At 66.6% G+C, this 22,043-nt stretch overlaps 3 protein-coding genes across 5 annotated transcripts; 1 reads left to right on the plus strand and 2 right to left on the minus strand.

Moving 5' to 3' along the window:
- Positions 1 to 119: 119 nt before the first annotated feature.
- On the minus strand, positions 120 to 15,946 carry INPPL1 (inositol polyphosphate phosphatase like 1). Of its 2 annotated transcripts, none has more exons than XM_080375450.1 (28): positions 15,740 to 15,946; positions 11,247 to 11,310; positions 10,500 to 10,650; positions 10,265 to 10,385; positions 10,053 to 10,190; positions 9,884 to 9,974; positions 9,557 to 9,646; positions 8,537 to 8,635; positions 8,201 to 8,351; positions 7,861 to 7,967; positions 7,496 to 7,541; positions 7,209 to 7,405; positions 6,726 to 6,843; positions 5,530 to 5,626; positions 5,289 to 5,427; positions 5,104 to 5,203; positions 4,937 to 5,025; positions 4,768 to 4,849; positions 4,568 to 4,657; positions 4,339 to 4,452; positions 4,155 to 4,243; positions 3,977 to 4,064; positions 3,724 to 3,879; positions 3,565 to 3,649; positions 3,090 to 3,242; positions 2,272 to 3,004; positions 1,732 to 1,859; positions 120 to 1,400 (listed from the first exon to the last, which is right to left on the minus strand). In XM_080375450.1, the coding sequence occupies exons 1-28, from the start codon at positions 15,898 to 15,900 to the stop codon at positions 1,310 to 1,312; spliced, it is 3,768 nt and encodes a 1,255-aa protein (XP_080231576.1). In that variant the 5' UTR covers positions 15,901 to 15,946; the 3' UTR covers positions 120 to 1,309. The 2 variants fall into 2 exon arrangements, with proteins under 2 accessions (XP_080231576.1, XP_080231575.1); XM_080375449.1 differs by having other exon boundaries at positions 7,496 to 7,598.
- A 957-nt stretch (positions 15,947 to 16,903) lies between these two features.
- On the minus strand, positions 16,904 to 18,679 carry LOC308059017 (folate receptor alpha-like). 2 transcript variants are annotated; one of them, XM_080375776.1, is made up of 5 exons: positions 18,502 to 18,679; positions 18,169 to 18,316; positions 17,783 to 17,971; positions 17,557 to 17,692; positions 16,904 to 17,319 (listed from the first exon to the last, which is right to left on the minus strand). In XM_080375776.1, the coding sequence occupies exons 1-5, from the start codon at positions 18,546 to 18,548 to the stop codon at positions 17,042 to 17,044; spliced, it is 798 nt and encodes a 265-aa protein (XP_080231902.1). In that variant the 5' UTR covers positions 18,549 to 18,679; the 3' UTR covers positions 16,904 to 17,041. The 2 variants fall into 2 exon arrangements, with proteins under 2 accessions (XP_080231902.1, XP_080231901.1); XM_080375775.1 differs by having other exon boundaries at positions 18,169 to 18,319.
- Positions 18,680 to 19,787: 1,108 nt separating this feature from the next.
- On the plus strand, positions 19,788 to 21,985 carry ANAPC15 (anaphase promoting complex subunit 15). Its single transcript, XM_080375787.1, has 4 exons — positions 19,788 to 20,044; positions 21,206 to 21,265; positions 21,388 to 21,525; positions 21,704 to 21,985. The coding sequence occupies exons 1-4, from the start codon at positions 19,925 to 19,927 to the stop codon at positions 21,749 to 21,751; spliced, it is 366 nt and encodes a 121-aa protein (XP_080231913.1). The 5' UTR covers positions 19,788 to 19,924; the 3' UTR covers positions 21,752 to 21,985.
- The last annotated feature ends 58 nt before the right edge of the window (positions 21,986 to 22,043 follow it).

Below are 22,043 nucleotides of genomic sequence, written 5' to 3' on the forward strand. Positions count from 1 at the left end.
TCCTGCCCCCCTCCCGTGCATCCCCTGGTGCAAGGTGAGAGATGTACAATGACCACGGCATTGAACATTAAAAAATCCCCAATAGCTCATGATTTAACACAACCCACCAAAACACGGAGCACAACACGACGGCATTTTTAGTAGGATTAAGTACACACCAAACGCCCTGTTAGGGGATTGGGGGTGGGGGGGGGGGTCCGGCCCATCCTTCATCTCAGTCGGAGCGGCAGTAGCAGGGCCTGGACAGGAGGTCTGGGGGTGGGGGTGGGGTTGAGGAGCCAGACTGGGGGTGGGCATCACCCACCCCCCCCATCACCCCTGGGGCGCAGCCCACGGGGACTGGGAGAGCCTGGGAGGGTCACCCCAGCAGGGAAGGTATGGCTAGGGGATCACCATGCCGGGTACCCCCACCCTGGGGATCCCCCTGAAGAGCACTTGGTGAGGGTAGGGGCTGAGCACCCATGGGGGGATCTGGGTAACAGCCCCACTGCCACCGAAGGCGATGCAGCCCCCGGGAGGGGACGGATCCAACAAGTACCTAATGGACAAACTGGGAGCTGGGTAGGGGCAGACACCCCAGAGGCACCAGTGGTGGTGAGAGGGGGGGTGGGTGAAGGCACTGACCCGGCTTTGCTGTGGTGGGACCCCCCAGGTAAGTTTGGGACCAACAGGGTAGGGACAGGCACCTCAACCTCCGACCGGTGTCGTCAGTGGTGGGAGGCAGAGCCCCCACCCCACCCCCCATCCCACTCTTTCTGGTCCCACATCCCAGCTCGGGACCAGCCGGACATCACAAAGGCACTTGGGTTGAGACACAGCTATGCTCAGGGCCGCCTCCTCCTCCTCTTCCTCCTCCTCCCTGGCTGCGAGGGGCCACGGTGGGAGCCAGAGGTCCCTGGGGTTCACCCTAACCCTCCCCCTTCACCACAGAACCCCCCTGCCCACGAGATGAACGCTCATCCCTTCTCTCAATAAATAAGAAATAACTTAAACAAGGGGAGGCCCCATTGGTGGGACCCCCCCCCCTGAAATTGTCTGACCAGGACCCGCCACCCCCCTGCCCCCCCAAGTCCTTGCCCACCACCATTGCCCAGCACCCGGGGTGGGTTGGGAGGCAGCCACGGGGGTCCCGGTGCTCCCACCAGTGCTGGTGACGACTGCTGCTGGTGATGGTGGGATGCATGGATGTGGGGTACGCGGCCGTGGGATGCAGGATACTCTGCCGTGGGATGTACAGGTGCAGGATACCGGTTGCAGGATGCCGGCTGTGGGATGCGGAATGCTCGGGCCACGGGATGCCTGGCTGCAGCTACTTATGGAGCTGGAGGCTCTCCAGGAGGACGCGCTTGTGGCCGGGGTCCAGCACGCCAGCCTCCTCCAGGTCCTCCTCCGTGATGTCGCTGTGGAAGGGACACATGCATGGGGCCCACTGCTCCTAGAGGGTTAACCCCAGCCCAGGCGGGGACCCCCCCGGCAGGTGTAGGACACCCTACTTCCCCCCCAACAGCTTCACACACACACACACACACCCCTGCCATGGGGCTACACAGCCCTGGGGAGCAGCAGGGACCCCCTGGGGCATCAGGTACCCCCCTCGGGGGTTTCCCTAGGGCACGGTGCCCCCACCCCGGCACTGCTGGGACCTCCTGGGGAGGACACTGACCCACTGGGACTGGCAAGGCAGGGCTGAGGGGTCCCTGGGGGGGCATCCCAGGGAAGAGGGCTGCTTACCTGAGGAATTCCAGGTCGTCCCAGCCGTTGCGCACCAGCCCCTCCTCGTACCGCTCCAGCCCCAGCGCCCGCAGCCACTCGCCCACACCGGGCACGGTGCCCACGCCACGGCCCACCTGGCACAGTGCCTGCGTGGCAGCATCCGCACCATCAGCCCTGCATCCCTCCAGCCCTGCACCCCAGGATGGGACCCCCCTGCACGACGGAGGGTCCCTTCCTAGGGCCAGCAGCCGAACCCAGACCCCCCAGCTAGTCCCAGCTAATCCCCGAGGCAGGGGGTGCGGGCAGCCCCTGGCCCCAGAGGTGTGGGACCAAGCAGGATGGGTGCCCAGCCTCTCCCCTTCCTGGCTGGGGTTTGTGCCCCCTGCCACCCCAGCTCTGCCCCACAGCCTGGCAGACACCAAACCACCGCTGCATCCCGAACACCAGTGCCTCCCACCTCCATGCCCCCCCACAGGTCCCCCCAGAGGGAGCCCCGATGGAGGGCACCAGGGGGGGAGGGGGGTGCCAGCACCCTGACCCCCACCCCGCAACACCCACCTCCTCAGCCAGGTCCTCCTGGATGCTCTCCCGGATGGAGTGGGGGGGGAAGGCGAGGGGGCGGCCATAATCGGGGGGCAGGCAGCGGGGGGGCAGCTCCATCCGCCCCGCCTTGGCCAGCAGTGGGGGCGGGGGGGCCGCCCTCCCCTTCCCACTGGCATAGTCCACCTCGCTCAGCGTCTTCGCCATCTGCAGCACTGAGCAAGAGCGGTCGTCCAGTAGCCCCCCCGCCACAGGCAGCCCCCCGGTAATGGGGGTCCCACCGGGCCCCTCCAGCGCAAACCCAGCCCCGGCAGCCGGCGGGGGCCGGGGGTGCAGCTTGGGGGGGGGAGACTCGCCGAAGGCGGCCCCACCGGCAACCGCCCGCGGTTTGGGCTCTTCGCGCCCCGTGGGCACCGGCACCTCCTTGGCGCTGCCGTAGAAGGGGCCGGGGGGCAGCTCCAGCTCCCGTGGCAGCGGCGGCGGTGGGAAATCGGGCGGCGGCAGGTTGAGGGTCCCGCCATCCTCATCCGAGGAGCTCTCCTCGCCGTGGCATGCCGGCTGCCCAGCTGAGGGGTGCCGGCGGCGCTCGGGCACCACCAGCTGCACCTTGGCCTTGGGGGCAGGGGGTTTGCCGGGGTCCCCCGGCACCAGCAGCTGGTGCGGGACCCCCTCCAGCACGTAGTACGCCGGGTTGTTGAAGCTGTTCTTCAGCGGCCCCGCCGCCGGCTCCGGTATCACCTCTACCTTGGACCTGCGGGCACGGGGGGAGTGTGGCACCCCTGGGCGCAGGGGGAGCCAGCAGGTGTCCCCCAAAACGCTGCCCGTCCCCCCCTTACCGGCTCAGGGCGGCCTCATCCCTCGCGGTGCCACGGTGTGGTGCGGGCGGCCGGGGGGCCAGTACGGTGCTGCCCTTCTCGGGGTCCTCTGGGACCTTCGCTGGGGCGGCAGCAGCGGGTGGCTCGGCACTGGTGGGCTTCCGCCCCACTGACCTTGGGGAAACAAGAGGTGTCAGGTGCCCCACGGGGCTCAGCCCCCCCAGAATGGGGCTCAGCCCCCCGTGACGGGGCCAGCACCACCCCCAGAGGCACCGAGCCACCCGATCCTGACCTGTGCGGCACAGAGCCAGCACCAGGACTGTCGCACCAGGACTGTCGCCAAGCATGTCACATACACCATCCTGGAGGGATGCTCGGAGCGATGCCCATGCTCCCATGGCACTGGGGGATGTTTCAGTCCCCCCCAGGACCCTCATCCCCCACTCGGGACCCCTAACCCCTGCTCCCCGACCCCGCTGAGCCCTGTCCCCCGTACTTGGCATAGTCCTGGTTGGCTCTGGCACCCAGCGGCACCCTCCCTTTGCCGGCCGTCGTCTCGTCCTTATCGATGCTGATCCACTCTGCCAAGGGACCGAGACTCAGCAGGGGGTCTCCCATCCCCACCATCCCCCCCCGGCGTGGAGGGGGTGCTCACCGTAGAGCCTCTCACGGGTGCCCAAGCGCTCAGTGGGCACCCGGACCTTCATGGAGCCACGGATGTTGCCCGTCTCCTCGCCCCGGTGCGACAGGTAGGTGAGGAACTGCTGCGCCGTACTGCCGATCATCGACTTCAGGGCAATGACGCACTCCCCTGCGGGTGGCAGTGGTGGGGGTCAGGGGTCTGCATCCACAAAGGACCCCCCCGGGAGGGCGGCGCAGTGCTGGGGGTAGCCAGCGCTGGCACTCACCGTAGGACTCGTAGCCATCGAGGGATTTGACAGTGAGCAGGAGGTGCTGGTCCTGCAGGTACTCGATCTCAGAGAGGATGGGCTTCAGCTGCAGGCAAGGGGATGGGATGCTGGCACTGGGCTGGGGGTGCAGCCCCCTCCCTGTCACCAGCCCTGCCTGCCCCCGGCCCCTCCTCACCGTGGGCAGCTGCCGAGATGACCATTGCACCTTGAGGAAGTTGATGTTGTCGCTACTCTGGCTGTCGTTCTCAAAGCTCTTCTTGAACTCTGCAGTGGTGGTGGGACATGGCACAGCCCCTGTCAGGCCCCTGGGAACCCCCTGAGCCCCCTGGGACACTACCACCCCCCATACCCACTCTCACCTTCCAGACAGGTGGAATAAAACTCGATGAAGAACTTGGTGCGACTGGCTGTCTTCACGATGGCCTCGATGCTCTCGAACTCGATGTACGCCTGCTCAGAGGACTTGGAGAGCCCTCCAGGGAGAGGCAAGGTGTCGGGACCCTCCCTCCCGGGATCCCCCCCTTCTCTCTCCAGGGAGAGCTGGGAGCTGCACAGAGGGGAGTGGGGTGACCCCTTGGGCACAGGCACCTTTTTTGGAGACGAACTGGGATGTCACCCCCACCTCAAAGGAGCCAAAAACGGGCGAGTGGTCGCTGGTGACGATGTCATCCGTGCACCCTGCAGCCAGCCACAATTGTGGGGGGGTCGTCAGGCTGGAAGGGCCCTTTCCCCAGAGCGGGGGGGGGGGACAATAATGTCCTGGGGCAGGGGGGACACACGCTGCTCACCATAGGCATTGCAGTTGATGTGAGTCTCAGGGTAGGACTTCCAGAGGATGCGGTCACACCAGGACGGTACATTGGTGCGGACCTGGCAGGGATGGGAAGCAGGAAGGGGAGGGGGGGTCAGGCTGGGGGTCTCTCCCTGCCACCCTGACCCCCCCAGCCCAGCACCTACCCCCGTGGGCTTCTGCTTGTGCCAGACATAGGTGTCCCGGGAGCCCCGCTCGTAGCGGTAGGTGGGGGGGAAGGTGATCTCCTCCTCGCCTGCATGAAAAGCAGCAGTGGGTCAGGACAGTCCCGGCAGCAGGGGCTGCCCCCCCCCAGACCTCCCGGAGCCCTCACCAAAGCGCAGGAAGACCTTGTGCTTCTCCTTCTCCAGGTTGAGCTGATCCACCTTCAGCAGCGGCTCCAGTTCCTTGCGGCTGATGTAGTTGAGGATCTCCTACAGGACAGAGGGGCTGGCACAGGGCTGGGCGGGGACACCCACAGCTTCCCCCGCCCCCGGGCCACATCACCTTCCCCCCCACCTGGATGTCCATGTCCAGGCGGTAATTGAGGTCCCCAAACCAAAAGAGGTGGGTGAAGCGCAGGGAGATGTCAAAGGAGCTCAGCTGCTTGTCCCCCAGCGAGAGCAGGCGCAGGATGTCCAGGTAGTTCTGGTTCCTCCTGCCGGGGACACACAGGGGGACAGGGATGTCACAGACAGAGGGACATGGGTGGCACAGACATGGGGCAGGCTGAAGCCCATCCTGGTGTGTGGGTGCTCACCGTGCTGTCTTCTCATTGCCGGAGGTGAGGTGGCAGTTGACGAAGCCAAAGGAGGTGCCGTTGAACATGAAGGAGACACCCACGGCTCCCTTGTTCCCTGCAGGGATGTGGGACAGGGGCAGAATCAGGTGCCGGGACACACAGGCTGTCCACCCTGGGGGGGATGGGTACCCAGCTGTCCCCAGCTCCTGGTGATGGGGCACACTCCCCACCCAGACTGCCTGCACAGGCACCCACAGCCTCCCCATGCTATGCACACGCAGCTGGACCCTTCCTGTGTGACACACACCAGGCCCCTCCTCGTGCAATGCACTCACACTCAAGACTCCTCTTCATGCAACACACGTGCTTCAGAACCACTCCTTGTACAAGACATGCAACACCAGGACCCCTCCCCACACAAGGCACAAATGCCAGGACCCCTCCTCCTTGCACAAAGCACCCATGGTGGGACGCCTCCCTGTGCAACACATGGACACCAAGACTGATCATGCAACGCACACACTGCAGGATCCCTCCTTGTGCAAGACATTTAACAGCAAGATCTCCCCGTGTGCAACACACACGTGCCTGGACCCCTCCTTGTACAACACGTGTGCTCCAAGACCCCTCCTCATACAACATACACACACCAGACACCTTCTGCGTGCAACACATGCAACACCAGGACCTCCTCCTGTGCAACACACATGCACCAGGACCCCTCCTTGTGCAATTTACACACACTGGGACCCCTTCCCATGCAACATACACACACACAGACCCCTCCTTGTGCAAGACACATGCACTAGGCCCCACCCTGTGCATGCACACATGCTGGGACCCCTCCCTGTGCAACACATGACACCCAGACTCTTCCTTGTGTGATGCACGTGCTCCAGGACCTGTCCTTGTGCAAGGTATGCAACACTAGGACCACCCTGTGCAATGCACACATGCCTGAATGCCTCCTCATTCAAGATGTGCTCTAGGACACTTCCCTGTGTGATGTACACATGCCTGGACCCCTCCCCATGCAATGCACGCACACCAGGACCCCTCCTTATGCAACACACACAACACCAGGACCACCCCCACACAACACAGACATACCAGGACCCCTCCTCATGCAGCATCCACCCCGATCCTGCATGCCCCAGTCCCTGTGAGCCAAGGCCACGTGTCCCCCCCATGTACCTGACATCTCCAGCCCCTACCTAGGGTGTTGGCGATCCCTGTTTTGACACTGGAGGTGCTGACATGGCTGATGCGGTTCTCATGCTCTGGCTTCACCAGCACCACCACCTTGATGTTCCACAGGGACTGCATAGCCACCTGTGGGCCCATGGCCACTGTCAGAGTCCCGCTTCTGCTGGGACACACCGGGGAGCGGGTCCCTGTCCCCCCATGCCACAGGTGCCAGGGAGCTGGGTGCCGGGTGCCCCTTGGGTGCTCCTGTGGGAGTGGCTCCTTGCAGAAGCTCCCTCCTGCACCACAGCCTCTCCCACCAAGGGCTGTTCCCCAGGGAAACCCACTGCCACCAGCGCCCACACCACCACGAGACCACCCAAAACACCCAGCGGCAGCAGAGCCGCAGCACCCGCAGCCTCCCCAGGAGCCAGAGAGATGCTGAGCATTGCCCATCTCCACCACCCACCGGTGTCTGCATCCCACAGCCCCCAGGCCCCCCAGGTTCCTACCGGGCGGTACTCAACCTCCGTGAAGTCCTTCAGCACGGCGCGGAGGAAATCTACCCACTCCTTGTCCCCCAGGGAATTCTCCTGGGTGCCGAAGACGTAGATGTCGTGGGGGATGGCGACAGTCACCTCATCCAGCGTCTTGCCCAAACCCTTGGAGGTGAACCATGACGTGATGCTCTTGGGTGGGGGCACGCTGCCTGCGGTGGGGCAGGGGGAGCGGCACAGTCAGGGGGGGACCCTAGCGGCTTGGTCCCCACCCCCAGCAAGACCCCCCCGGCCCCGCTCACCCATGTTCCAAGTGCCAATGAAGATGGAGATCATGTCGGGCTCATCCTGGTGGGAATGTTTGTTCTTCATCAGCTGCAGGAGCTGGCAGAAAGCCTCCCGCTTCTGCAGAGAGGGAGGCGGTGAGCGGGGACAGAGGGGCTCCCCACGGCCTCCCCAGCGCCCGTGACTCAGCTCAGCCAAACACAGCACCTGTCAGGCACGAGGGACCGGGCAGGGACCACGCTGGGGACACCCCCCAGCCATCGGGCACAAGCACTCAGCACCCATCCACAAGCCCAACGGGGGTCCAGGGGTTAAATCCTGCACCCCCCCATCCCTACAGGGGACCAGTTTTCCCGCCCGGTCCCAGCAGAGCACGACCCACCCGGGCGCTGACGAAAACGAAATCCTTCCGTTGCGTTTTATCCTTTTCCTTCTCGAAAACGATGCCCAGTTTGTTCTGCACCCGCTGCGACTTGATCAGCTGCCGAACTGGGGGAGAGCAGGGACAGGCGGTGGGGGGTGCTGAGCTCTGGCTGGCCACTATGCCCCACCCCCCCCGGGCTCTGGGGGATACCCAGGGTGGGGGGACACCCAGGGTGGGGATAACCAACTGCTCTCACCCCACCACCCAGCCCCATAGGGATGCTCCAGCACAGTCAGCCCCAGCACCCACTTCAGGGTGCTGGGCCACCGCCCCGGCCACCCACCGCCCTGCCCCTCACTCTTGTCATGGGTGAAAGTGTTCCAGTCCTCCTGGGAGTCCTTCTGCTTCTTCAGCACCACCAGCTTCCCCCCCTCCACGTCCACGCTCAGCGTGTACTTCTGCGACTTGCCGATCTTGGTCAGGTCCCCCAGGGTGACATCCAGCTTCACCTGCGGTGGGACACCGGGTGCCACAGGCTCGGCGGGGGGACACAACACCCCCCACACTCAGCTCCTCCTCGCCCAGGGACACCGAGAGGTTCGAGCCCTCGGTGTTACACTGGCTGCATGCGGTTGATGGGGGACCCTTCAACCACGGCGGCTGGAGGGGGGTGGGATGACACACACAGACTCACCTCGAAGGTCTGCACCGGGATGCTCTTGGCCTTGCGGGAGAGGGGCTGGCTGGGGGTGGCGGGGGCGGCTGAGCTCATCTCCTGCAGGGCTTTCAGCGCCTGGCAGAGCCACCGCTGGCATCAGCCAAGCATCTGCAGCACCCAGCCCCCCTGCCCCATCAGAACACCAGACCCCCAGCTACACCAGACCCCAAGCCCCCCCAGCCCCCCCACTTCCATCAGCCTCCCCTGTTCCACCAGTGCTCAGTCCCCTAGCCCATCCAAGCCCCCTCAGCTCACCAAGAAGACTCCCCAGCTCCCCCAGTCCCACCAACCCCATCACCTGACCCGGAGCCCCACCAGCACTCCCAACCCCCCCCCCTCCATCAGCCCCCCCAATACCACCATCCTCCTGTCCGCCCAGTCCCCCTAGCTCCATCAGCCCCACAGCTCCCCAAACCCCTCAATCTCCCCAGCCCCCCCACCTCCATCAGCCTCCCCTGTTACACCGGTGCTCCCGGATTCCCAGCCCCCCCAATGTCCCCCAGCCCTCCAAGCCCCCCAGTCCACCCAGTTCCATCAGCTGCCCAAGTCCCACCAGCACTCCCAGCTCCCCCAATCCCATCAGCCCCTTCAATCTTCCCAGTCCCCCCAGCCTTACCAGCTCCATCAGCCCCTGCAGTGCCCCCAGCTCCATCAGCCCCACCAGCTCACCAAACACCCCGATCCCCCCAGCCCCCCCACCTCCATCAGCCCCCGCGTTCCACCAGTGCTCCCAGACCCCCAGCTCCATCAGCCCCCCCCCAGCCTACCAAGCCCCCTCAGCTCCATCAGCTGCCCCAGAGTCCCACCGCCATTTCCACCCCACCAACGCCATCAGCCCCTTCAATTCCCCCCCCCATGCCCCCAGTCCCCCCCACCCACAAGGTCCCCTCTGTGCCCCAGCACCACACAGATCGTGCCCTGGCCATACCCTGGTGCAGGAGCCAGCACAGCACACCCCCCCCGGCGGGACCCCCAGCCCAGCCCCTCTGGCCTCACCTTCTTCTCAATGCTGGAGAGGAAATCCTTCAGCACGGACAGCTTCAGCACCAGGCTCTCCAGTTCCTGCTCCCCGCTCTGTCCCGCCGTCTGAAACCCCACGGCAGGTCACAGCTGGCCCTGGCCCCACTGCCACACCGCAACGGGACCCCAGATCCACCCCAGCCCCCCGGGATGGGCAGGACCCCTCCCAGCACCATGGGCCAGGGTAGGATGGGTGGGTGTTTCCCCAGTGGTGGTCCCACCACGGCACAGGTTGCCACGTCAGGTGCATGGGCACAGTGGCCAAGGTGGGGGTGGGGGGGTGGCATGGCATGTCCCCCTCACCTGCTGCAGGATCTTGGAAACGGTGGGAGAGCTCTGCTGGTCAAACACCTTGGAGAGGATCTCCAGCCCCGCCAGCACCTTGTCCACCTCGCTGGGGAGGGAGAGAGGAGCAGGCTCAGCAAGCAGCATGGCCGGCATCCCAGTGCCCACCCCAGCGCCCGGCGCCCACCTGTGCAGCCTTTTGCAGGAGGTGACGAGGGTCTTGTTGAGGTGGGGGAGGCTGCTGGCCCCCCCCTTCACCGCCTCCAGGTCCAGCGAGTAGCTGCCCTTCAGGTACTCGTGGGAGATGCTGCTGAGGCCATTGGTGCTGCGGGGAGGAAGGCCGGAGGGTGAGGGGCTGGCAGGGACGGGCAGGGGACGGGCAGGGGTGCAGACCCTCACCTCTCTGCCGGCCCCTCCAGCACGGGCAGCCCCAGGCCTGTGGGGCTGAGCCCCACTGAGGTGCTGGAGAAGCTGGTGGAGCCAGAGCGTGGCGGTAACGGCGGCTTCTCATCCTCTCCATCTGCAAGGGGCAACGCAAGGGTGGCAGGCACAGCCCACTCCCCCCCCTCCCCCACTTCCCCAAGGACTGGGGGTCCCGGGAGCCCATCTGGCTCCCCGGCTCCCCCCGCCATACCCGAATAGTCCCGGTCCTCCGTGTTCTCCTTGTCCTTCTCCCTCTCGACAGGGAAGAGGAGGGTGCAGACCAGCCCCTGGTTGGGCTGCAGGTACAGCGCGATCAGCTCGCTCAGCGTCTTGAAGCGTCTCACCTGCACCCCCTGCGACGTCTGCGGGGACACGGGCACCCTCAGCACCCGCTGGCAGGGTCACCCAGCACCCCCCATCCCAGGACCCCCCAGGCAGGTACGGGGGGAAGCTCCAGGGGGAGCGCGGGGCACGGTGCCCATGGCACACGGCCGCAGCGGCAGGGCGCAGGCAGCGCAGCCACCCTCGGCCTCCTCCCTCCCGGGGGCGGCTTTTTCCTGCCTGCCCGGCCGGCACAAAGGGGTTTCTGTTGCTCTAAAAATACTCGGCGGCGCCGGCCAGCCAAGACGGGCGCTGCCAACCGCCCGGCTGTGCCGGAGAGCCGGGCACGCACGTGGCGCGGTGCCGAGGCCGAGCTCCCAGCCCCAAGGGAGACGTGGGAGCTCCTGGCACATACAGGGGGCGAGGGGCTATAAAGGGGTCGCTGCGCCTACCCAGCACCACCCCACCCCCCGCACCCACCAGCAGGAGCCAGGGGCAGGCTGGGGGGGGTTCTGGCACCCCAATCTTCTGCAGCTAGCACCAGGACCCCCCTTGCCCCCTAGAGAGGGGGAGCCCCCGCTCCCACAGAGCCGGGGGGATGGCCCATGTCACGGGGAGGGGGGGACACACTGCCCACCTGCACAGCCAAGAAGTCCTCCTCGTCAGGCAGGATGCGGTAGGTGTGGACGTGCTTCTGGAACCTGCGAGCAGCCGGGGGAGCATCAGGCGGAGGATGCTGGGGGTGGGCAGCAGTAGCACAGCCCCCACACAGCCCCCAGCAGCCCAGGGGGGACACCAAGCACCCATCCTGTGGGACCCCCATGCACCAGCTGGGCACGGCAAGGAGCTCCGGTACCGCTGTTAGCTACGGCACGCAACAAGCTGCAAGGTCTCAGCCCCGCTCCCACAGTTAAAAGCCTCCAGGATGGGTGCTGGGGGTCCCAGATGGATGCTGGGGCTGCCAGAGTGACACCCCTCTTGCTCCGAGGGGGACCCTACGATCAACACCCCCGTGTCCCCAGGCAGTGCTGCAGCCTGCCCCATGCCATGCAGCGATCCCAGCTCCAGTGCCCATCGGTGTGCCGGAGCGGGTGTCCCCTGCCCGCACTGCAGGCAGGAGCAGGCAGGAGCAGGCAGCCGCTGGCAGCCGGGAGGCCAGGAAGTAATTTATTTTTCAATGGAAGCTCACAGGAACCGGGGACACAATCCCGGGGCAGGGGGTGATGGGCGGCGCTGAGAGATGGGGTGCTGACGCCAGCGGGCGCGGGGAGCAGGACCAGGACCCCGAGCACATCTCGTCCCTGTCCCCTCTGCGGCAGAGGGACATTAGGAGCTGGGGACCCCTGGCACAGCCAGACCTCACGCCCCCCTCCCCGGGTGCCGACAGCAGGGACCATGGCTCCTGGGCTGGCCCCCAGCCACGGTGCTCACAGAGGTCACCGTGAACACAGAGGCAGTTGTCACCATGCCAGAGCCACCTGTCAGCTCGGCTGTGGTGTCCCCTGCTCTGGTGGCACCCCCCTGCCACCATGCCATGTCGCTGGAGGGCATGCCACTTCCCACAGTGCCGGGTCCCCTGGTGTCACTCTGCTCCCCACAGCACTGTGGTGAGTCCCCTGGTGCCACCCCACTTGCCATAGTGCCAAGTCCCCTGGTGCCACCCTGCTCCCCATAGCACTTCGTCCCCTGGTGTCACCGCATGGTACCTGGTCCCCTGGTGACAACCCACGGCAATGGGTCCCCTGCTGTCTCCCTGCTTGCCACAGCACTGGGTCCCTTGGTGCCACCCAGCTCCCCATGGTTCTGGTCCCCATGCCCCCCCCTTCCACTCCTCCCAGACCCACAGTGAGCGGGGGCACAGAACAAGCATCCTCCCATGAGCTCCAGAAAGGGGATCCCCCATTTCTGCCCCCCGTTGCAGGTACGACATACCCCCCCAGCTGGCATTACACTCCTGCTGCACCTGTGCTGCTCCTGGGGGACCCAGTGCCCAGCCAGGGGTCATGGGGGGGCATGGAGAACCCCGCAGCTGTGGGGGGGCTGAATGGGAATGTGCTATGAGGGGCTATATGGAACACCCCGCTGCGGGGGGTAAGGGAGTGCGTGTGGGAAACCCCTGCAGGGGTCCCTAACGCAACGCAGTCCTGGAGGGGTCAACACGGGACACCCCAAAGTGGTGTCAGAGGGCTCTGCATGGAGCTGCTGGGATCAGGGCGGGGGGGGGGGGGGGGGGGGGGGGGCAGCACAGAGACCCCCAGCTGGGAGGAGGCACAAGGGGTCTCTGTGGCAAGCCCTAAAGCGCAGCTGGGGGCTCCAGTGGAGGAGTGATGGGAGGAACACGTGGAGAACCCCTGCACAGGGCCAGTATGGGGAACCCTGAACTGGAGGGGAAAGGGGGGGGCTATAGCAGGAACCCCTGCTGGAGGGGAAGCACGGTGCGGGGGCTCTGTGGGTAATCAGGGGGAGCTACAGGGCTCCTGGGCACTGGGGTTGGTGCAGAGGACCCCAGCTGGAGGGGCGCCGGGGGGCTGCAGGGGACTCCCATGGCCACCATCCTGGGGGGGCCGCCCCCCCGGCTGCCCAGCCCCACGCCGCTTGCGGCTGCTATTTTGGTGAGTAAGCCCAGGGGGCCGGGGAGCTCCGCGCTCACGCCAGGGCTGCTGGCACAAAGAGCCATTACGTGGGAGCTCAGCACCGGTGAGCGGGGCTCCCTGTCGGCATCCTGCCACGGCCCGGCCGGCACGGTGGGGACCACCCACCCACCCCCTGCCCCACGGCTGCCCTCACCCCCCAGAGGTGGGGGGCACCCACCACCCTCCTCTGCCATGTGCTGACAGCGGGGTGCCGGCATCCCAGCGAGGGGGGCACCACGTGCCTGCCAGCACCACCCCACCGCCATCACCCCCATGAACCAGCAGAGAGCTGGGATGGGGGCTCTGGCCCCCCACCCTCCCACGTGACACCACACGGTGGGACCATCCCCACCAGCGCTGCCCACCAACCAGCGATGCCAACATGCTGCGGGTGCCACCACCATGTGCCAGCACCGCTGGCTCTGGCGAAGCCCTGGTGTGCGTGGCCAGCCCGGCAGAGGCCACGGCGCGTCAGCAGGAGGGTTAAAGGAAGAAGGCGCTCGCTGCCGGCATCCCAGCGCAGTTCCCCTTCCTCCTCCTGCCCCCGCAGCTATTTTTAGGCCGCTGCCATGGGCCCAGCAGCCCAGGCCACCCCTGTGGTGGGACTGCGGCACACTCCTGCCCACCGCCCAGGCAAGGACCCCCACCGGTCCTCACTGCGGCAGGGTTCAGCGCAGCCATCCCTCTGCTGAGCTTTGCCCCACTGTGTGATCCCAGCCCTCGACACGGCCACACAGCACCAGCATGGAGCTGGTGGTGGAGGCCAGAGCTGGTGACCCCCGTAGCCAGGCCTGGCAGCCTGCCAGGGCCAGCAGCGTGGGGCAACACCAGCCTCCGAGCCAGCCCTGTGGCGGGCATGCCACGTTACCATCACAAGCACTAGGCCAGACAGGGGGAGACATCGGAACCCCCTTACCCAGCCACCTGTGCCAAGACCCTGGCTGCAGCCCCCTACCACCCACCCAGGTGCCCCTACGTGTCCCCCAGCCCTGTGTCACCAGCGGGTGCTGGTATTCACGGGGGTGAGCATGCTCCCCCTGCACCGTGTCACTGGTGCCGTGCCCCCTGTGCCACTCGCCACCCCAGCTTCACAGTGGGGAGCTGGTGGCTACAGCCACGCTGTGGCCACGTGGCCAGGAACCTGAATTTGCACGAGCCACTGGCTGCGGGGAAGGAGGATGGTGCCACCATGCAGGCTGCACACCTCGCACCAGCACGGCACATGGCACAGCCCTGGGCAGGGCAGGCTGGCTCGAGGCGAACTCCTGGTTTCTCCCTCCTTTGCCGTAAGGAGCCAGCAGCTGCCGGCACCCACAGGCTCTTTGGGGAGCGGAAAAGCCTCATTTCGAGGTGCCCTCGCCACCGTGCCTCACCGCCTGCCCCGCAAACCACATCAAGGTGCTGGTGCCGGCGCAGGCAGCCAGCCCCAAGCGGAGCCAGCGGCACAGCCCAGCAGCACCTGGGCAAGGCACTGAGCCGTGCTGCCAACAGGCCAAGGTGCCACCAAAGCCCCAGGGATGGCAAGGTGGCCTGGTCCCCAGGGCCACCACATGCGTGATGGCACAGCCACCAGGCAGGGGGTGACAGCACCCCCAGGGCTGTCAGCACCCACCCACGGCCTGGCACCAGCCACCACGCCCCACAGCATGACCCAAGGGGACAGCGCTATCACTCCCCAGGCATGGGGGCAGAACCTTCCATGGTGAGGGTCTGGGACCCCAAGAGTATGGGGCAAGGTCCAGGCCCCCATTCTCACAGACCCCCGTGGTGGCAGGGTGGGTGTCCCGCCCCCCCTGGAGCCAGCTCTGCTCCCCACAGTCCCTGTCCCCCGTCACTGCCCTGTGTCCCCCAGTGCCTGGGGACCCCCAGTCCCACCCAGTCTATCAGTGCCTGGTCCCCCAGCCCAGAGCAGGTGCCAGCTCCCCCAGCGCCCCGTCCCCTAGCCATGCCAGTGCCTCCCTGTACCCCCTGGGTCTCCTTGCGCCTGTCCGTGTGTCCCCTCCAACTCCCACCTATGACTATGGGCGCCCACTGCCCATCCTTTCCCCCCCCCCCAGCACTGCTGCCCCCCATGCTGAGCATGTCCCCCTGGGACACAGCAGGTCCCCCCTGTGTCCCACGCATGCCTGCTGCCCTCTGGGTGCTGGTGGCCCCCGGACACCCTGCTTGTGCCCCCCAGTACCCCAGAAGTGCTCCCCCAGATCCCCCCTGGTGCCCTCCCAGTACTCCACCAGTGCTCCCCCAGTCCCGCCCCACAGCCCGTACTCCCAGCAGGCACAGCCCGTTCCCCGGCACGCCCCTGGAGCCCATCCCGGTCCCAGCGCCCCCTCGGTGCCCCCGGTGCCGGTGTCCGCGCTCCCAGCAGGCACAGCCCGTTTCCCGTGCCCCCCCCGCCGCGCCCCCCGGTGCCGGTGCCAGTGCCCGTGCCCGCACTCCCAGCAGGCACAGCCCCCCCGCGCCCCCCCCGGTGCCCCCCGGTGCCGGTGCCCGCACTCACAGCAGGCACAGCGCGTAGGCCCCCGCCACGCTCTCGCTGTCCCGCACCAGGAAGCTGCCGTCCCGCCCGGCCCGCGCCAGCTGCTCCTCGGCCGCGGCCCGGCTCAGGTCCCGGTGGTACCAGGGCGGCCCCGGCCCCCCCGAGCCCCCCGCGCCCGCCATGCTCCGCCGCCGGGGCCGCGCCGCGGGGCTGCGCTCCGCGCTTGGCGGGGGGGGGGGGGGGAGCGCCGGGGGAGGGCACCGGGAGGGGGCGGGGAGAAGCGGAGGGGGGGCGGACCGGGGCGGGCAGCAGGCGGGGGGGGGGGGCGACCGTGGGCACCGGGGGAGGGGGGAGCGGGGAGCGGGGGCACTGGGGAGAGACCGGGGGAGGGGCGAGCGCCTGCACCGGGGGAGCGAGCGGGGGCACCGGGGAGAGACCGAGGAGGCGAGAGGGGCCACGAGGGGCGCGCACCGGGGGACGGGCGGGGGCACTGGGCAGGGCGGGGGGGGGAGAGAGGCAGCGCGGCAGGAACGTGGAGCGGGGGGGGGGGGGGAGCCGGGCGGACGGGGGGCTGCAGCGGGGGCAGGACCGGGGCCAGGGGCTCAAAGCTGCGGGGTACACGGCCGGGTTTGGCCCAGGAATGGCTGCCCCGGGGCTGGGGACACCCCCATGCCGCGGGGGCCGGGCAGGCTGTACCCCGCTTTGCCGGGAGGGGGGCACCCCACGGCCCCCAGTCCGTGGGGCGTAGAGCTGGAGCTGTGGGGGCCCCCCGAGGCAGGACACAAGCAGGGGGTGGGATGCGGCCCGGCAGGACCCCCACCACAGCAGTGTCCCCCAGCCTGGGGCTGGCAGAGCTGGCGCTGGGGGTCCCCAGGTGTTGTCCCCCCTTTTCCCCTATCAATTCCCCAGTCCCACCCTGCGCACCCCGGGGTGCCGGTGACCCCTGGGCCCCCAGCGTGGCAGCGGTATACCTTCAGGGGTCCTGTCGTATCCCCCCCATGTCCCAGTGGCAGGGAGACCCGTGCCCCCCGTTTTGCTGGGCACAGTGGTTCAGGGGGACAATGCGACACAGAGAAGTTGGGCTGAGGTCCCGCGTCACCTCCAAAGTGGGGCAGGACTGAGACCCCCCACCGTTCCCCCTCTCCATCCCATCACCCCCAGCCCCATGGCACCCCAACGCTGAGCGGAGCAAGAGCATTTATTCCGCAGCTGCATGCGAGTTGGGGATGACAGCAGCACGTGGGTGTCCCCTGGGGGGGCACGGCACAGGCCGGACACCCCTGTGGCCACCCGCTGCCTGCTCCTGCCTGCAGCTCCCCCTGCTCAGAGCAGGCACAGGAGGGTGGGCAGCAGCAGAAGCAGCAGCATTGGGAGTGGGGGCGTGGGGCAGGCAGCAGCGACACGGGCATAGTACTGCGCCACGGCCACGTTGGGGTTCCCCTGCACAGGGTCGAACCACATCTGGATGCAGCGGCCGCTGCCGCGGTGGTAGGAGCTGTAGCTGTAGGAGTGGGACCAGATCTCCTCACAGAGTGTGGCCGGCTTGGGGAAGACATACTTGAACTTCTGGCACATGGTGCCCTGGGGACACTGGTTGGTGCCTGTGGGAAGGGGGTGTGAGGTGGGGGGGAGGGGGTGTCTTTGGGATGGGAGGTGCTGTGATCCTGATGGGTCTCCCCAGTGGGTTTGACCCTGGGGTGGCATGGGGACCCCCACCCTGCTGCCAGCCTCCCTGCCATCACCTTCCACCCCAAACATGCTCAAAGCCATTGGGGTGGGGGGGATGCAGCCACCTTCCAGGTGGTGACTTGGGGGGGTCCCCACGCCCCCCCACTGACCTGTGGTCCAGTTCCAGCCCTTATGCCAGTTGACCTTGCAGGTGACGGCGTCCTGGCAGTCCTCCCACCACTGCTCGCAGTCCTCCCGACACAGTGGTACGTACAGGATCCGCTCCTTCCGCCAGCTGATGTCCGTCTATGGGGGCACCCCAGTTCATCCCAGTTCACCCCAGGCATCTTGCCGTCCACCAGGGTGAGGCAGGGGGGAGGGGGGGTCTGCACCCACCTGGTCAATCCAGGGCCCTAGGTTGGGGGAGCACTCGTAGAGACACATGTCCTGGATGAAGTGGCGCTTGCACTTCTCTGGCATGGCCCCGCAGTGGTCCCAGTTGAAGCTGTACAGGTAGGACTGGTCCTGGTGAGCCTCCACACTGGTGTTGGCGGTGCAGCAGGCGTTGTCCTTCCACAGGGCGCACTGCACCAAGGCAGCCAGGGCTCAGCCGGGACTCACCGGCCCTTCCCAGCACATGGAAAGCACCGACACCCACGGGGGGGTGGCACCGGGTGATGGAGACCGCAGGTGGTCCCCCATGACACCGCTGGGGTCCGGCCCGGTGACCCCAGGGTGGGTGATGCCACGGGGTGATGGGGGCGGTGGGTGAAGGACCCTACCTGCCCGTAGAGCTGCCCCTCGGGGCCGGGCTCCCTTTTGTGGTGCTTGGCGTCCATGCAGACATTGAGCAGCAGATCCCGCGCGGCGGTGGTGATTGCAGCTGGCCAAGCCAGGAGTGCCAGCAGCAGCCACGCGGCTGCCATCGTCCTGCTGGCAGCGATGGCGGGGTCAGCATGGCAACACGGGGGGAGCACTGTCACTCATCCCTGCGGGGACACGGCACTGGCAGGGACAAAGTCCCCCGTGTCTGTGTCGTTCCTCCCCCCCCCCAACCTCACTGTCACGGCCAACCCTCAGCCTGGGACCACCGGCGGGGGGGTTGGGCTCCTTACCTGGGGGGGTACCGGGTGGCGGGTGCTGCAGGACGAGGGTGGTTCATCTCAAAGGTCACGGCGCTGCACAACCCTTGGCCACCAATCACGGGACGTCACCTGTCACCAGTGCGGGGGCATGGCAGGTCGGGCAGCACACGGAGGGGTCCGGGCCGGAAGGGGCGCTGCGCCCTGCTGCCCCTGCTGCGTCCCGCACCGACCGAGCCCCAGCCGCTCCGGCTCTGCGGCAGCCAGGATCCGTCCTACGGCGTCAGGCAGGGGCCGAGGCCAGCCAAAAATCTATTCGTTGCTGTTTTTCCTTCGCTCACAGCCAGCTGCGGCGGGGAGTTGGCCCTGTACCCCGGCGCCAGCACCAGGGGCAGGCAGTGGCCCCCATGTGCCCCACACGCCCCACGGATACACGGAGGGGACAGGCGCCAGTGGGTAAGGAGTGTCCCCAGTGGGGCAGGTACCCCCGAGGGGGTCACAGATAGCCCCGGGGGGCTCGATGCGGTATGTCACATGGGAGTGATGGTTGCAACCCTGTTGGGGTCATAGATACCCCCGGGGGGGAGTCACAAATGCCCCGGGGGGGGGCGCAGATGCCCCGGGGGGGTCACAGATACTCTGTGAAGGGGTCACAGATGCCCCCCCCGGAGGTAGATGCTCCATGACGGTGACAGTTACCCCCCTGTTGCGGTCATAGATACCCCTAGGGGGTGTCACAACTGCCTCCAGGTGGGGGGGGTCACAGACACCCCTGGGGGTGCAGGTACCCTGCCATTGGGGTCACAGATCTTCTCCATGGGGAGAAGATACTCCTGGGGGAGCAGATACCCCATGGGGGTCACAGACACCCCTAGGGGGGCAGGTACCCCCCCAGTGTGGGTCACACATGCCCTGGGAGGGGGGGAGGGCAGGTACCCTGCCATTGGGGTCACAGATCCCCCCCGGGGGTCACAGAAGATGCCCGGGAGAGGGCAGGTGCCCCCCAATGGGGGTCACAGATACCCCGGGGGAGGCAGGTGCCCCCCCTGGAGCTCATAGGTGCTCCACAGGGAGGGACAGATAATGGGGGGGGGGGCGGAGTGTGCCCCTGGGGGCGGGCACAGATGCCCCTAAGGGGTCACAGACACCCCCCAGGGGTCACATCTCCCCGCCGAGGCCGGGCCCCGGGGTCGGACGCCCGGGGGGGGTGTGGGCTGGGTGACACACACAACCACCCCAGCTGTCAATCAGGCCTCGCCCCGCCCCGCCCCTCCATTGGCCCCGCCCATTGCAGGCGTGGCCCCGTTGACACGCTCTTCCCTGCTCCCATGTTCCGTGCGGGGCGGCGCTTCACGACTGCTTCCGGTAGGGCGAGGGCCGGGTTGTACTTCCGGGTCGGCAGCCGGCGGAGGCCCGGCCCGCTCCCGGTTTTTCCACACGTACCCTTCGCCGCGCCATGTCTACACTGTTCCCCTCTCTGCTGCCCCGCGTCACCGAGTCCCTGTGGTTCAACCTCGACCGGCCTTGCGTGGACGAGACGGAGCTGCAGCAGCAGGAGCAGCAGCACCAGGCCTGGGTGGGCCCCGGGCCGGCGGGTTAGGGGGCTGGGCAGAGTACCGGCCCCGGGAGGGGCTGCGGGCCCGGGTGAGCAGTGGGCTCCGGGGGGGTCCCCGCAACCCGGGCTGTGCTGAGGGATGTGGGGCCGCGCCTCAGCCCCCTACCCCGGTTGCACCAGGGGAGTCCCGGCCGCCCCGCGCGGTGACCTGCGGTGCTGGGGGCCTGCATGTGCGCTGCCGCCAGCCTGCGGCCGGTGTTCCCGCGGCGCTCCCCCAGCGATTTCGCTGTTTCTCCCTTTTATCTGAGGGTTTTGCAGGGTCCCGGAGCCAATGCCGCCGTCACAGGCACTGCTAGCTGGTGGGCTCGTCGCTGTGATCTGTCTGCTGCTCTGGCTCTGTGTAGGCTGGTCCCTTGTTGCCTGCAGCGGCCTGAAGCTCCCTGGTGTCTGTGGGGGTTGATTAAACAGCTGGTGCTGCCAGCAGACCCCGGTTAATTAATTAACCTCCTGAGGAAGGCGAGTGGCAATTTCTGATCCCAGTAACCCACAAGTGCCTCGTACTGTGAGTGCAGTTCAGTGCCACAGCCCTACAGCGGCCCCTGAGTATGGGGGGGAAAACCATCTACTTGATTAAAGCTTAAAAAAGAAACCTCAGTGATTAAATTGTTACAATTAAATAATTTCAATCAATAATTAAAACCTCATAATCTGGGAGAAGGTTCAAGTCCCTTTGGGTGGGAGATGCTGAAGTTTTTTAATTGAGCTTTAATTATCTGCGTCTCTGGCTGAACAGACACCTTGGGTTTGGGTTCTTTTCTATAAAACAAAAAAGCTAAGAACAATGTGGTGTTCGAGCCCTGCCCACACTCCCCAGGCCATGCATGTGGACACCCTCTCCGTCCCAGGGCGGCTGCTGTGTTGTTGGGACCGCTCTGCCTTGTGCCAAGGCATGCAGGCAGCTGCCTGCAGCTGCTCTCCCCTGCCTGCCGCTTGCCTGGAGATGCTGGGGGCAGTGGGACTCCTCCAGCAGCTGCCAGCCACTGTTAGGAAGGGGCCCAAGGGCTGGAGGGGACAGCAGCCAAGTGGGAAGGACTGGTTTGCTGGTGGGGAGCTATGCTGGGCTGTTGTGGAGCTGTCAGGGTGCTGATGCACCTTCCCCCCACACACCTTTTCCCTTCCCAGCTCCAGAGCATAGCCGAGAAGGACAACAACCTGGTGCCCATCGGAAAGCCAGCATCTGAGGTGGGTGTGGTGTTGCCGGTGAGGCAGGGGCAAGCCGCTGGGTTCGGGCACAGGGGTGTTGAGTTGTTCGTGTGGCTCCAGGCCATGGCCTAAAGCCCGCAGTGGGGCTGGTGTGTCTGCAGCATTACGATGAGGAGGAAGAGGAGGACGACGAGGATGACGAAGACAGTGAGGAGGACTCGGAGGATGACGAGGATATGCAGGATATGGATGAGATGAATGATTATAATGAGTCTCCTGATGATGGGGAGATCAATGAGGTAAAGAGCAGGGCTGGGGGTGTGGGCTGGCGTCCCTGCCCTACCAAGACCCCAAAGTGTGGGGGGGTGCACGGTGCACAGCATGTGGGAACCTGGGGGCCTTGTCTCCTCCACCCCCTCTGCTTGGTCCTGCTCTGGTCAGGGACTGGGGAGGGTCTCAAACTTTTCCCCTTCCCAGGTGGACATGGAGGGGGCAGAGCAGGATCAGGACCAGTGGATGATCTAATTCTGCTGTGGCCACACCAGACCAGAGGCTGGGGAAGAGCTCTCCACAGCTCTGGAGCCCTGGTGTGTGGTTTGGCGAAGCTCCCACCATGGCTGCTGCGAGGGCTGCGTGGGGCAGGGGGGCTCAGGGTGAGGCTGCCTGAGGGGCGCAGATTGGCACTGGAGTGGCGCTGGGGAGCGTGTGGCTCAGCCCGGTGCAGCATCTTTTCTAATAAACTCAGTTTTCAAGAAAACAGCCCTCGGATCTGGTGTCGGAGGCACACCGGGGTGGGTGCTGGGAGCTGCGGGGATGC

Source organism: Falco punctatus (genome assembly GCF_963210335.1).
Source record: "Falco punctatus genome assembly, chromosome: 2".
Classification (NCBI taxonomy): Eukaryota; Metazoa; Chordata; class Aves; order Falconiformes; family Falconidae; genus Falco; species Falco punctatus.

Bases quoted from the DNA above. Each gene is read 5' to 3' on its own strand.
- INPPL1 (XM_080375449.1), bottom strand. From the start codon at position 15,900: ATGGCGGGCGCGGGGGGCTCGGGGGGGCCGGGGCCGCCCTGGTACCAC. The intron at 7,968-8,200 runs GTGAGGGGCAGG...GCTCTCCCCCAG, and splicing joins CACTTTCACCCATGACAAGA to TTCGGCAGCTGATCAAGTCG. The intron at 6,844-7,208 runs GTAGGAACCTGG...ATGGGCCCACAG, and splicing joins CGGAGGTTGAGTACCGCCCG to GTGGCTATGCAGTCCCTGTG.
- LOC308059017 (XM_080375775.1), bottom strand. From the start codon at position 18,548: ATGAACCACCCTCGTCCTGCAGCACCCGCCACCCGGTACCCCCCCAG. The intron at 17,972-18,168 runs GTAGGGTCCTTC...GCCTTGGTGCAG, and splicing joins AGGGGCAGCTCTACGGGCAG to TGCGCCCTGTGGAAGGACAA. The intron at 17,693-17,782 runs GTGGGTGCAGAC...GTGCCCCCATAG, and splicing joins TAGGGCCCTGGATTGACCAG to ACGGACATCAGCTGGCGGAA.
- ANAPC15 (XM_080375787.1), top strand. From the start codon at position 19,925: ATGTCTACACTGTTCCCCTCTCTGCTGCCCCGCGTCACCGAGTCCCTG. The intron at 21,266-21,387 runs GTGGGTGTGGTG...GTGTGTCTGCAG, and splicing joins TCGGAAAGCCAGCATCTGAG to CATTACGATGAGGAGGAAGA. The intron at 21,526-21,703 runs GTAAAGAGCAGG...TCCCCTTCCCAG, and splicing joins ATGATGGGGAGATCAATGAG to GTGGACATGGAGGGGGCAGA.